Source organism: Loxodonta africana, chromosome 19 (assembly GCF_030014295.1).
Source record: "Loxodonta africana isolate mLoxAfr1 chromosome 19, mLoxAfr1.hap2, whole genome shotgun sequence".
Classification (NCBI taxonomy): Eukaryota; Metazoa; Chordata; class Mammalia; order Proboscidea; family Elephantidae; genus Loxodonta; species Loxodonta africana.
In genome coordinates this window covers 71,771,877-71,784,325 of record NC_087360.1, presented here as the reverse complement: position 1 = coordinate 71,784,325, position 12,449 = coordinate 71,771,877, and the positions used below count along the sequence as shown (strand labels likewise).

The window sequence follows — 12,449 nt, the reverse complement described above, 5'->3', positions numbered from 1 at the left end:
GAACAAGGAAATGGACATATTTCCAACTAAAGACTCTACTGTTACCAAATAACCAGGTTCAAAAAATGCCAGACAACTCACCCTGGAATTCTCCCACTCACCTATAAAAAAGTTGGCTGGAAAACACTCCCCAGAGAAGAAAACTCGTATCAGCTTTTTGTCCCTTCCACTTCCTCCAAAGCACTGTCAAAAAGCTCCATTCTCTAAACAATTCCCGAAAGTCGAACCTTAAGGTGTCTGAAAAACTCAAAATTATCAGAAAATACCCAAGGAAATTCCCCTGAGAGATTTGTCACCAATCCTTCAGGCCCTAAAGCATACTGGGTGAAAGAACCATCCCAGGATTTAGTTTTGCGTTACCGTATTTTCACGTAAATAATGTGAGCCCTTGCTAGCCAAGCCCTCCCTCCAAGGCACCCTCACAAGTGCTGCCCTGCCAATCCTCTTTCACAGACTACTACCAAAAAAAAAAAAAAAAAGTTAGCATAATATGATTCTAAAAACACCTGGGGTGGTGGGAGGGCGTGGCCATACCGGCAAACAAACACGGAAGGCACATGCTATTTGCATGAAAACACAGTATAGACCGGAATTTTTTGTCTTTCCTCATCCATCCTCATACCCCGATGATGAAAACATTCTTCTTTGGAATTTCTTAAGAAAAGTGAGCAATAATTTTTACTTCATGACTACACTCTGAATTTCAACAAAAGAAGATGATAATGGACACTTAAAAGCACCCCTCCAAGATGTGACTCATGCATCATAGCCAAGGCTCAGCAGCAGGCTAACATCAGACACGGTGCAGTTTCAACTACCTGAAATTTCCTTCCACAAAATGTGGGCGAAACCGGGGAGAGGGAAAAGTAGGAGATCCAGACTGGAACTCACTTTGGAAGTCTGAGGCCTTCTATTAGAAAAGGATGATACTTGTGACAGTATTTCATATGGCTCACACACTGACTGCCTTTCACTTGCCTCCATATCCTCCCATTATTTACCTTGAAAACCTTTCCCGGGGAACCTGCAATGTTAATTAAGCATTCTGCCAAATGAGAAACACACACCTTCACAAACGCATCTTAAAGCCCATCACAGAAGAGCAGGAGTCCTCTCCCCACTTACCTGGGAAAGCGTGTGGATTGGGCGACCCTCTCTTAAGGCACTTAGAACAGAGGATGTGCACGGTGTAGTGCAGTCCAGGCCATTCCTGAAGCAGGACATTCAGTTCCTCCACCAAGGGGGTAATGGCTTGCCATGCCGTCCATATATTTGGTAACGACGCATGGCTGGCAATAGACAGTGTGTCTGGCTGCAAGACCCCCCTGGCAGGTCTGTAACTCACGACCACAGGAACTTTCCCTCTATATGCAAAGATCTGAAATTTACCATCTGATCTGTGCACCACGTGGCTGTTGATCTGGACGCTGTAGCGTGCGAACAACCCAGGTGGAAAGGTAAAGGGAAAACTATACTCAATCTGCAACTGCTCAGCCACGAAAGACTGCCCAGCCAGGTTGGTCCCGTTAATCCAGGCCTCTGCATGGGGCACCTCGTTCTGCACGTAGCATGGGAACTTGTACCAGGCTGTGGACCCATTCAAAGGCTTGCCCTTGGGTTTATTGAGGCAGTAACAGAGTCCCATCTTCTCTAGGAGCTCCAACAGCAACTGCAAGTCCTCCTGGGCCTGGACGTGAGGCTTAAGCAGCAACCTAATGACATGGGCTGGCAAGAGTCCATGCAGCAGAAAGCCCTCCACGTAATGATGGAGCTGCGTGGCCCGGAGCAGGTCCTGGCTTGGGGCAGGCAGCCCCGTCAGGGAGGAGCTTTCTCCATCCGCCTCCCCATCTCCACTGGTCCCTAAGAGCAGCTTATGCAGCAACAAGGAGGCATCCCTCTGGAAAAAGACATTGAGGATGTCAATGAGGCGGGTGAGGTTGTGGAAGACATGCTCCTTGAGGGCTGGGCTGTCCTCAAAGTAGAGCAGCTTGCCGCTCTCGTGCAGGTAGGAAAGGGCACTCTGCAGCCGGTCCTCGGTCAGACCCGCCTGCAGGCCCAGGCGCGCTGAGTCCCACCAGCTCAGCCAAAGTCGTTGTGCCTGAGGTGGCTGGAAGTGCAGTTCCTCCAGCACCTGCCAGGATCGAGGCAGTACTCTGTGTAAGTTGGGGAAGATTTCCCGGTGCTCAGCGACCGAGAGCAGCTTGTCCCGCAGGCGTTGCAATTGGCGAGGGTCCCTGCAACTAACAGGCAACACGGGGGAGAGAATCTGCAGCCGGTGGTTGAGCAAGTACTGAAAATGGGCCTTGCGTCGCCGAAGGTTCTTGTCCGAAACGCCATAGTAGGCTGCATGGGGGCTGGCGGAGCGCAGCTCGAAGTCCTGGGCCAGTGCCTCGTCCACCACCTGGGCCAGGCGGCTGAGCCCCTCTGCATCATGCTTCTCCTGCAGGGCAATCTGGCGGTGAATGTCCAGGCACTTCTCCTCCAGCTCCCACTCCCCACACAGGTCTGCGTGCGTGCCCACAATACACACCACGGCATGCGGCACCCGGGCCCCCAACCGATGCAAGAAGGAGCCCACTGTGGTGGGAAAGCGGCGCGGCTCGTAGGAGGCCAAGTTGACTACTAGCACGTAAAGCGCCCCTGGGGAGAGGAAGAAGGGCTGGATCACCTCGTAACTCTCATCACCAGCTAAGTCATAAACAACGAACCGCAGGCCCCGGGAAGCATCGGCTGTCCAGCTAGTCACCTCGATGCCCTTGCTCACGGGCGGAGGTGAAGGTGGGTAGCTCTTCTCCCTGTCCCCTCCTCCTTGGTTTCCCTCCGCTCTCTCTTCGGTGAGGCAGTGACGGAGCAAGGTCTTTCCTGCCGCCTTATGGCCCATGAGGAGCAGCTTGAGGCGGGGCTGCACCGCCGGCTGGGAATGAGCCAGCTCCTTCTGGTAGGCTGCGATGTACGGGATGCCCTTCATACAGACCTCGTAGGGGGGCTGGATCAGCGGGTTGTCCTTGATCTTCCACAGGCCCACCCGGGAGAGCTGGCCGAAGTTGTCAGGCAGCACAGCGATCTGGTTCCCTTGCAGCACTAGCTCCTCCAGGCCCGTTAGCTCCACAATGGAGTCGGGCAGGTAGCGGATCCGGTTATTATCCAGCCACAGGGTGAGAAGGCGGCTCAGGCCGGAGATAAGGGATGGCACTGAGGTGAGCTGGTTCCGACTCAAGTAGAGTTCCTCCAGACCAGCCAGGGGCAGCAGTGCAGCAGGGAACTCCTCAAAGAGGTTGGAAGAGAGATTGAGCATTTTCAGCTTTTGCAGGCGGCTGAACTGGGCGGGTAGGGCCTGCAGCCCGTTGTTGTCTAGCATGAGGCTCTCCAGGCTGGCCAGCTCACAGAAGCTGCTGGGCAGGGTGCCAAGCTCAGCCCCACTCAGCCAGAGGATCTTGAGGGCACGCAGGGCACTGATATCCTCAGGTAGGCCCCGCAGCCGGTTGCTGGACACGTCCAGCTCCTCCAGGGCCACCAGCTGCAGCAGCTGCTGGGGAAAGGCAGTGAGCTGGTTGTGGTCCACGTCCAGGGTGCGCAGACGGTGGAGGCAGGACAGGGAGTCGGGTAGGTGCGCCAGCCGGTTGAAGCTGACATCTAGCTCCTCCAGGTGGGCGAGGGCGCCCAGCTGGGCGGGCAGAGAGGGCAGCTGGTTGTGGCTGAGGTTGAGCTTCCTCAGCTCCCGCAGGGCACTCACCACCTCCGCGCCCAGGGCGGTCAGCCGATTGTGGCTCACGTCCAGTTCCGTGAGGTGGTGGCCCAACTCGGCCACCGCCGGGGGCAGCCGGGCGAAGCGGTTTCTGCGCAGGACTAGTACGCGCAGGCTGCCCAGCGCCGACCCCAACCCATGTGGCACCTCCTCCAGGCCGTTGTTCCCCAGGTTCAGCACCTCAATGTCCCCGATGTTGGCCGGCAGCACGAGCTGGGGGGCTTCGGGGGACTCCAGCGGGTCGGCGCCGGCTCCCGGGCAGCCCCCGGCCGCGCTGAGGGTGAGCTGGCGCAGGTTGCTCCGCAGCTTCCTGGCGCGCAGGGCGGCGTCGCGCCACAGCCTCACCGTCTTCAGGTTCCCACTGTCCTTCCCAGCCATGGCGGGACCCCGGGCCGACCCTGAAGCGGGCGCGGGAGCCGGCAGCTACATGTCGCGCTGCGCCCGGACCGGCGCCCGTCTCCCGGGCCCTGTGGCTCCTGCTCCTCCCTTGCCAGCAGCCCTCGGCGGCCGGCCGCTGTGGGTCCTAGCGCAGCCAGCGGCCGGGCGCCCGCAGCTGGGGGGCGGCGGCGACACGAGCAGCTCCGGGGAGCGCCGAGCACACGGCGGCGACCGGCGGGGGGTGCAGCTCGCATTCTCCGTCCTCCCGCGCCATGGGCGCGCGCCGCCGCCGCCGGGGCAGCCGCAGCCGCAGCCCGCCGCCCGGGGAGGATGCCTGCCGGCCCGCCCGCTCCGCCCGCTCGCCGCCCGCCTCCGGGCCCGCTACCCTCGCAGCCGCGGCGCCGCGGCCCGCAGCCTGGTCGCCTCCGCGAGCTCCGGGAGGAGGCCGGCGCTCGGCTCCGCGGCGGGCATGGTGCGGGCCAGGGCCGGGGCGCAGCGGAGGACGGGGCGGCGGCGCCTCCTGCTCTGCCTTCCCCGGGCTCGGGCGGGAGCACAGCGCCGCGGCCCCGGCTCGGAGGGCGCGATCGGGAAGCGCAGCGCCGCCCGGCCCACGTGACGCCCAGGCGCCGAGTGTTCCCGGCACCGCCCCGGGGGCGGGGGCCGCCGGCGAGCGCGGGGCGCGGGGCGCGGGGCGCCTCCCCGGTGCGGGTGGAGGGAGACGTGTGGGGCGCTCGGTCCGGAGCCCGGCGGGGGGACGGTCCTTGCCGCTGACCTGGGGCTCCGGGGGGCTCCTGGAAACCGGCATGTGTTCACCTGGTCTCGCTCTTTGTTGCGCCTTCGCCTCTAAGGGTTTCCTTTTCTTCCGTAATCGGATCTGCTGGTTTCCCGGGCTCATTCCCTCCCCCCGCCCCTTCCCCTTCCCCTTCCCCTTCCACTGGTCCTACATCCACCCCGCAATGAAACTGGCAGAATTCGGGGTCTGGGATTCCTTTTAGGAGCCCCGTACCAGAGTGACTAAACAAAAGGAGAAGAGCAGGCGCTCATTCATTTGGAAAATATTTATTGAGGCCTTATTTTGTGCCAGAGCAACTGAGAGGGTCTCAGCTCCCCTGGGGAGGGCTTTGAGCAGGCACGTCGCAGACTTGGTGGGGATGAGAGGATGGGGATCCATGGCGTTTTATCTGGATTATCCTATTTCTCTCATAATCCCATGACAGATACCATATCCCCAATAATACAGTCCCTGGTACCTATAGGGTCGCTAAGAGTCGGAAGGGACTCGACGGCAACAGGTTTTGGTTTGGTTGGTACACCGTGGATTCGGCTGTTCAGGCAAAATTCAGGGTTCAGTGCCCAACTCTAAGATGAATTTTTACCCCGTGAGGAAACGTTTCCCTGGATTACATCTATACTAAGTAAATGATTTCTTCAGACTTTACCAAAACCTTGAAACCTACCAAGACTCCAGACATCCTCTCCATTACTCCCTGCGGGTTGGTTAATAACGCAAGAAATAATTTTCAGGGACAGAAAACTGAATTTAATTGGTTACGTGCATCGCTTCAGGCGTTGTGGCCCCGCGTGACGTTGTCATCATTTTGAGACCCGTATTTTTTATTGGGGCAGTTATTCGAGTAGTCATAGTTTGTCTCCTCAAAAACAGACTCAACATCTCAGGTTGGAAGTCTAGACCCAGTGATGGTATCAAGCCCTGGGCAGTACATTCTGTAACTGGAGGTTACTCCGTTAGTCAGGTGTGTCCAGAGGCACAGGCACATTGTGGGAGGTTGACCGGGAGAGCTGATCTGTGTTCATGCTGAGGGACCCCTGGGAGATCAAATTGCTCAAGGGTTACCCGCACCCCCACCGAACACACAGGTAAATATATGTCAGTAGCAGTTTGAATATCCTGGGGTAGGGGTTCTTTGCTCTTGCCCTTTGCTAAGAATGGCAGCAAGCTCTACCTTCGCTTTTACCCCTGGTTTGTTCTGTGCCGTCTTCAACATACTTGACTTTACTCCAGCTTGACTTTTTTTTTCTCATGACCTTGTTGACCCTCTTGCTTTACTTCCTTCCCCTGTCAAATATCTCAGGAAAGTCGTCTATACCCCTCTCTTCTGATCTGGTTTCCATCCCACCAGGCCATCAGCCTTGCTCTCTAAAAGGTCAACCCAATCCTTCTCCCTCCTTGACCTCCCATCATTGAAAATGTTAAACAACTGCCTTTGGAAACTTTCTCCTTTCTCGGCCCGCAGGATGTTTGGTGTCACTTTTAGGTTTGAGTTTCCAAAAAAATTCTATAGAGCCTAATAATTTCCTTCTAGGGATCCAGTTTGCAATTAGAATAAGAGTTGCCAAATGAAGCAGTATAACTACACAGACAAACTGGCCGGGATTTGCCTAGACTATCCAGGCATAGTTTCTTTTGCTTCTTCCACTTGTATTTATATTACTCTATTTGCATTAAAGATAAATAGTTGTAAACTCATATGTACCCTTTCCTTGGCGAATTTTAATTGTGGCAGTCACAACTCAATCAAGTCTTTACTTTAGGGTGACCAACTATCCCAGTTTTTAGGAGACTGAGGGTGTTTCCCAGGATGTGGAACTTTCAGTGCTTAAAACCAGGGCAGTCCTGGGAAACCAGGGCGGTAGGTTATCATGCTTGTTCTTTAAAAAGAACCCTTTACCGTTCATGAGCTCTGAAAACATAGCTTCCCAGGATTGCAGCACTTCTACTTACTTCAGCTGCTTTAGACTTTTCAAATAGTTCTGATTTCAAACATGCTTACCTAACTGTTTAATAACCTATCAGAGAAGACATTTGTAGACGTGAGGTCCTAACTTTGCTGTACAGAAACTGCCTGTCTATTCCTCATGAAAGGAAACTTGGCAATCTTTTAACCCTTTGGTGCTAATGAGACCCAGAGCTGGGTTACATTTCATGAGAGAATGAACTTAACTCTCTCCTTGAGGTCTGGAGATGCTCAGTATATATGCTGCTTTGAGCATGCAAACTCATTCTGTAATTTGGGATCCAGCCAGTATTTTGTTTTAAGTAAACAACAAGAACAAAATGTTCCCTCCTACCTGGTTGAAGGTAACTAAGAGAATATATCACCTCCATGATTCAAATCAGGCCATATCTTCTTTGTTTTGTAGGAGATAGAAGTTGAGGGAATCAAAGCAAAAGCAGAGAAAGAGGAAAAGGAAGGGACAGCCCTCTAAAATGATTTTGGGTGTTCCAAAGAAGAGGATTAGAGATAAAGCCTTAAAAACTGTCATAGAACTGTTTAGCCAAAGGGGATGTATGAGATCATGTAGTCCAAACTCCTCCTGATCCACCTATTCCTCACTTAGTGACTATCTTGTCATCCGACATTTTGCATTTATGACAATAGTAGAAAATCTGCTCTCTGACTATTTTCCACATTAATGACATGTGTCTGGCAGTAGCGAAAGCTGAGGTGTGAGGCGAGAGTAATGCTGGCTATGACAGTTAAGGTTGTGTTTCAGCTTTGCTGGGCCATGATTCTCAGTGCTTTGGCAGTTATATAATGACATAATTTGGCAGTTATGTAATGATGTAGTCATCCTCCATTCCGTGATCTAATGTGGTCATCTTCCATTTTCTTGTAATGCCGATTTTTGCCTAACCACCTGATCTTTGGAATCTAACCATGTTGATAAGTGAGGAGTGGGTGTAATTTAGATGATTTACTGAGGTATCTAAGAATAATTTCCAAAAATAATAGTTAACATGTACTGAAGATTTTCCAGGCACATAGGCTCTGTGCCGTGTGCTTTACATGCAGTACTTCTTTAATCCTCACAACTGCCCTGAATGGAAGGTTCCATTGCTACCTCATTTTACAGATGGAGAGAAATGAAGGCAGAGCTATCAGCTGGCAGAATCCAGACTCAAACAAGGCAGAGTCCAAAACTCATGTTGCTCATTGCTGTGCTATTTCTTGGCACTTGGGGAGGTTGAGGGCAATGGCTCTCTGTTCTCTGTATAGAGAAGTGGTACCAGCTGGAGAGCAGGTCTAACACCCAATCTTCAGTAGGAATTGAACTTTGCTCTTACGATACTGAAGAATGTCATATTGGGCAACCAAGTGTTCTAAACAGATGGTATTCCCAAACTACAAGAACTAGATTTAACACCTGTTATTGACTGTTACTCCAGGAAACCAGCAGAATTTCTATGTCAGCTATAAATAAGTTGGGTTTGCTTGATGTTTTTGTTTGTGTGTTTGTTTTAAAGGGGAAGGGCCCACTATCAGTGCCCCTAACTAACATTTATACTTCAATTAAAGGACACTTTAGACTCTACCTTTTGAAAGCAGCATTTGAAATAAAGAAAAAAAGGGGAAAGACTAAATTATCAATCAGAGATTGGGTAAAACAAACCTAGCACCTTCTATTTAGATTAAATGAATGTGAAACATACCTCACCCTCAGATTTAGTAAATCTGCCTGAACTCAGTCTGATCTGAATGCAAGTCAGTTCATATCAGCATTGGCTAAGAGGTCTGAGAGCTGTCGCCTCAGCTACAAACAGGCAGCAAAGTGTGTTCAAGACACTGACACTACCCCCTCTCCAGAGCAAAGGCAAAATCGTACCAGTATGTCTGTTGTTTGTTCTTTCCCCTGCTCTACAGAAAACAAATTTATCTTGGAATGGGCAGCCTTCAATTTAACATTGGACCTCTTTGTATTTTCAGGTCAAGTGGGAACACACAGGCTCCTTACTGTGGAAAGTAAGCAGCAACGTATTTGTAGCATCTGTTGTAAGTACTTTCAGCTGAACATATTCTGCAGGACCCAGGCTGTTTCACCGAAGGCCAAAGGACTCGCTGCAATGTCACCTAGAATTCCAGAACTTTCCCTAGGGGGTCTGTAAGTAGTGGCCCCTCCTGCCATGCTCAGTCCCAATGCTGGTGCAAACATCCTTTTTCTGAGACAAAGAAGAAGAATCATTCCAGTGAAAGATAAATGAAAAACATCTGTGAAATACTTATGACAAAGTCAGCTAACTATAGCACACTTGGCACTTTGAGATGAATCATGGCCAGGAGGAGGGAGTAGGGAGGAGGAGGAGGGACTAGGGAAGATGCTGTCCCCCCATGTTTGTGCCTGATGCTGAAGGTGAGCCACAGACACAGAACCACTAGCCTACCTGGTGTATATCTGAAAGGTAGGTCAAGGCACCACGCTGAACAGACGCTGCTTCACCACATGGCATGGTGAGTGAAGCTCAGGTGGATTGTAGCTTCTGCTCACTCCCTCAAAGGATGCGGTGCACTAACTGTACAACCATATGAGGCAGCCCTAGTGGTGGAGTTTTAGTTGTTGTTGTTAGGTGCCATCGAGTCAGTTCTGACTCATAGCAACCCTGTGTACAACAGGAAACGTTGCCCGGTCCTGCGCCATTCTCACAATAGTTGTTACGCTTGAGCCCATTGTTGCAGCCACTGTGTCAGTCCATCCCATTGAGGATCTTACTCTTCTTTGTTGACCCTCTACTTTACCAAGCATGATGTCCTTCTCCAGGGACTGGTCCTTCCTGATAACATGTCCAAAGTAAATAAGTCAGTAAACCAAAAAACCAAACCAAACCCATTGCCGTCAAGTCAATTCCAACTCAAAGTGACCCTACAGGACAGAGTAGAACTGTCCTATAGAATTTCCAGGGAGCAGCTGGTGGATTCGAACTGCTGACCTTTCAGATAAATAGTCATAGCTCTTAACCACTGTGCCACCAGGGCTCCACTAAGTAAGTAAGGGAGTTTTAATTACAAGTTTGAAATTCAATAAGTTTGTTTATGAGATTTGATGACAGTGAGACAAATGGTTTTAGATGGTCCTTCTGTCTCTGCTCAGTTTTGAAAAATACGTCTCTTTTTCTAATTTCTCATTTTTAAAAACAGATTAACTTTATTTCTGGCTTTTAAATAAATGATGTAGGGATATTAGGCCCTCCTTGTTGAACGCTGCATTCCTAAAACTAAAAAGTTGTTTACATTGACAGAGTATGAGGCATTTCATAAAGCATAGCATCAGAAATGAAGTCCTTCCAAAGCAGTAGAATGTCGATTATTATAATAAAGCCGTGTATTTATTTAAAGGTAGAGGAGACAAAGTTTCCATTTATGTCCTTCCTGATACCTTCACTCCTGTAGCAAAAGAGTTCCTGTTTACTCTTCTGTAAAACAGATCAATAAAACCTGAACCCCTACCTACTCTCCACTTCATCCCGTTAAATGAAGAGATTCCTTGAAATAATGCTGTGGAAGTGGAAGGGCCATAGCTTAGGCATCACAATAGTTTATATCTTTATTATCAATCCAACAAGTAATTCTGTTAGGCACTGTGTAGGGTGCCTGGATAAGAAATAACTTGAGAAGACTTCTGTCTCTGTTCTCTACATCAAGCTGTACAAATAAAGCTTTTGCCTACCATTAAGACTAGTCTTCAAAAGCTGTGGTGCTCTGAAAAGTTAAAAATATACTTTCTGTTTCAAAAATCTCAGAATCTATGCAGTCTAGATAAAATAGCCAGCAGACACCTCTGTTTTGCTCCCTTGTCCTCTAAGTATAGTGGCTGCCCAGGTACCAAAGAACAATCTGAGGAAGCCCTTCCTTTCCTCTCCATGGTAGTAATTGTTCTACTGTCTTAGCGGTTCTTGAATATAGTTATATTAACATTTAATTTGCGTTTTTGAAACTATCCTTAGAGTATTACGTTTATGTATTAAAGGCTTGGATTTTGTTTTAGCATTGAGTATAAATTTTTAAAAATTATTTTAGTGTGAGTTTTGATATTTTGTTTGACACAAGCATATGTACCTACTACTTACCATTATTGTGTTATAATCTGTCCCTGAAAAACTCCTGAATTTGAATGGAACCAAACTTTCAGGGTTTTCTCTTAAATTTTAGTATTCAGTTTCTTTTTTTTAATTCGCTGCTTTTATTAATAATATTTTTTTATTGTGCTTTAGGTGAAATTTTATAGCTCAAGTTAATTTCTCATTCAAAAATTTGTACACATATTGTTTTGCGACCTTGGTTGCAATCTCCACAACGTGACAGCACGGTCCCCCTTTCCAGCCCGAGTTCTGTGTGTCCATTTGTCCAGTTCCTATCCCTTCTTGCCTTCTCATGCTGCTTTTGGACGGGAGTTGCCCATTTGGTCTCGTGTGCTTGATTGAACTAAGAAGCACGTTCCTCACGTGTAATTTTTTTTTTTTTTTTTTTTGTCTTATAGGCCCTCCTAATCTTTTTTTTTTTTTTTCATTACCTGAAAAGTGGGCTTTGGGAATAGTTACTGTTCTGGGTTAACGGAGTGTTCCAGGGGTTGGTTTTGGGGGTTCCTCCAATCTCAGTCAGACCATTAAGTCTGGTCTTTTTATGTGAATTTGAATTCTGTTCTGCGTTTTTCTCCTGTTCTGTCTACTACTGTTGTATTCCGTGTTAGGGCCGTCATTGGTGGCAGCCAGGCACCATCTAGTTCTTCTGATCTCAAGTATTCAGTATCTTGCCAATGATATTCTTAAAATGGATATTGTTGTTGTTGGGTACCATCGAGCGGATTCTGACTCACAGTGACCCCATGTAGTTTTAGTTTCTTTTTAAATATCCTTATAAAACAAAAAAACCAAATCCAGTGCCGTTGAGTCGATTCAGACTCATAGCGATCCTACAGGACAGAGTAGAACTGCCCCATAGTTTCCAAGGAGCACGTGGCGGATTTGAACTGCCGACCCTTTGGTTAGCAGCCGTAGCACTTAACCAATTTGCCGCCAGGGTTTCTAAATATCCTTATAAGCCCCAAAAACCAAATCCCCTGCCTTTGAGTCAATTTCCCACTCATAGCTACCCTATAGGACAGAGTAGAGCTGCCCCATAGAGTTTCCAAGGAGCGCCTGGCAGATTCAAACTGCTGACCTCTTGGTTAGCAGCCATAGCACTTAACCACTATGCCACAAGGGTTTCCAAAATATGTAACATTAAATCTGTGACAGAAGATTATAGGAAACAGTTGGACCTCCTTTTTGGTATCTGCGTAAGTTCATAGTAGTCCCCCTATCTGCCTCGTATCCACCTGGCAGTGGGCCCCTGGCAGCCATTTTGTCTAGTGTGACCCACCTCCTCTCAGTTAATTAGACCAGAGGTAGATAACTAATCAAAACTAGGCAAAGCCCCTATCAGAGCTTGGGACTGAGAGAAGGGAAGTCAGTCTTTCTGTGTCTAGACATTAAATTAGGAACCATGAGCCTCCATTTCCAGACTACCAGAGGGACTTACAAATAGAAGAAAGC

General features: G+C 49.4%; 1 protein-coding gene across 3 annotated transcripts in view; it reads right to left on the bottom strand.

Annotated features, from left to right (window-relative positions):
• Positions 1–4,235, bottom strand: part of MFHAS1 (multifunctional ROCO family signaling regulator 1) — a 109,464-nt gene extending 105,229 nt beyond the window's left edge. For 2 of the 3 annotated variants that reach the window (XR_775786.3, XM_010592485.3), the window contains exon 1: positions 1,126–4,234. Coding sequence is in view for 2 of the 3 variants with exons in the window: in XM_010592485.3 (XP_010590787.2) it covers positions 1,126–4,123 (2,998 nt within the window). In the remaining variant the exon portion in view is untranslated. Of the gene's footprint in view, positions 1–1,125 lie in introns of all 3 variants that reach the window. The other variant, XM_064272844.1, reaches the window with a different exon arrangement.
• Positions 4,236–12,449: the final 8,214 nt, after the last annotated feature.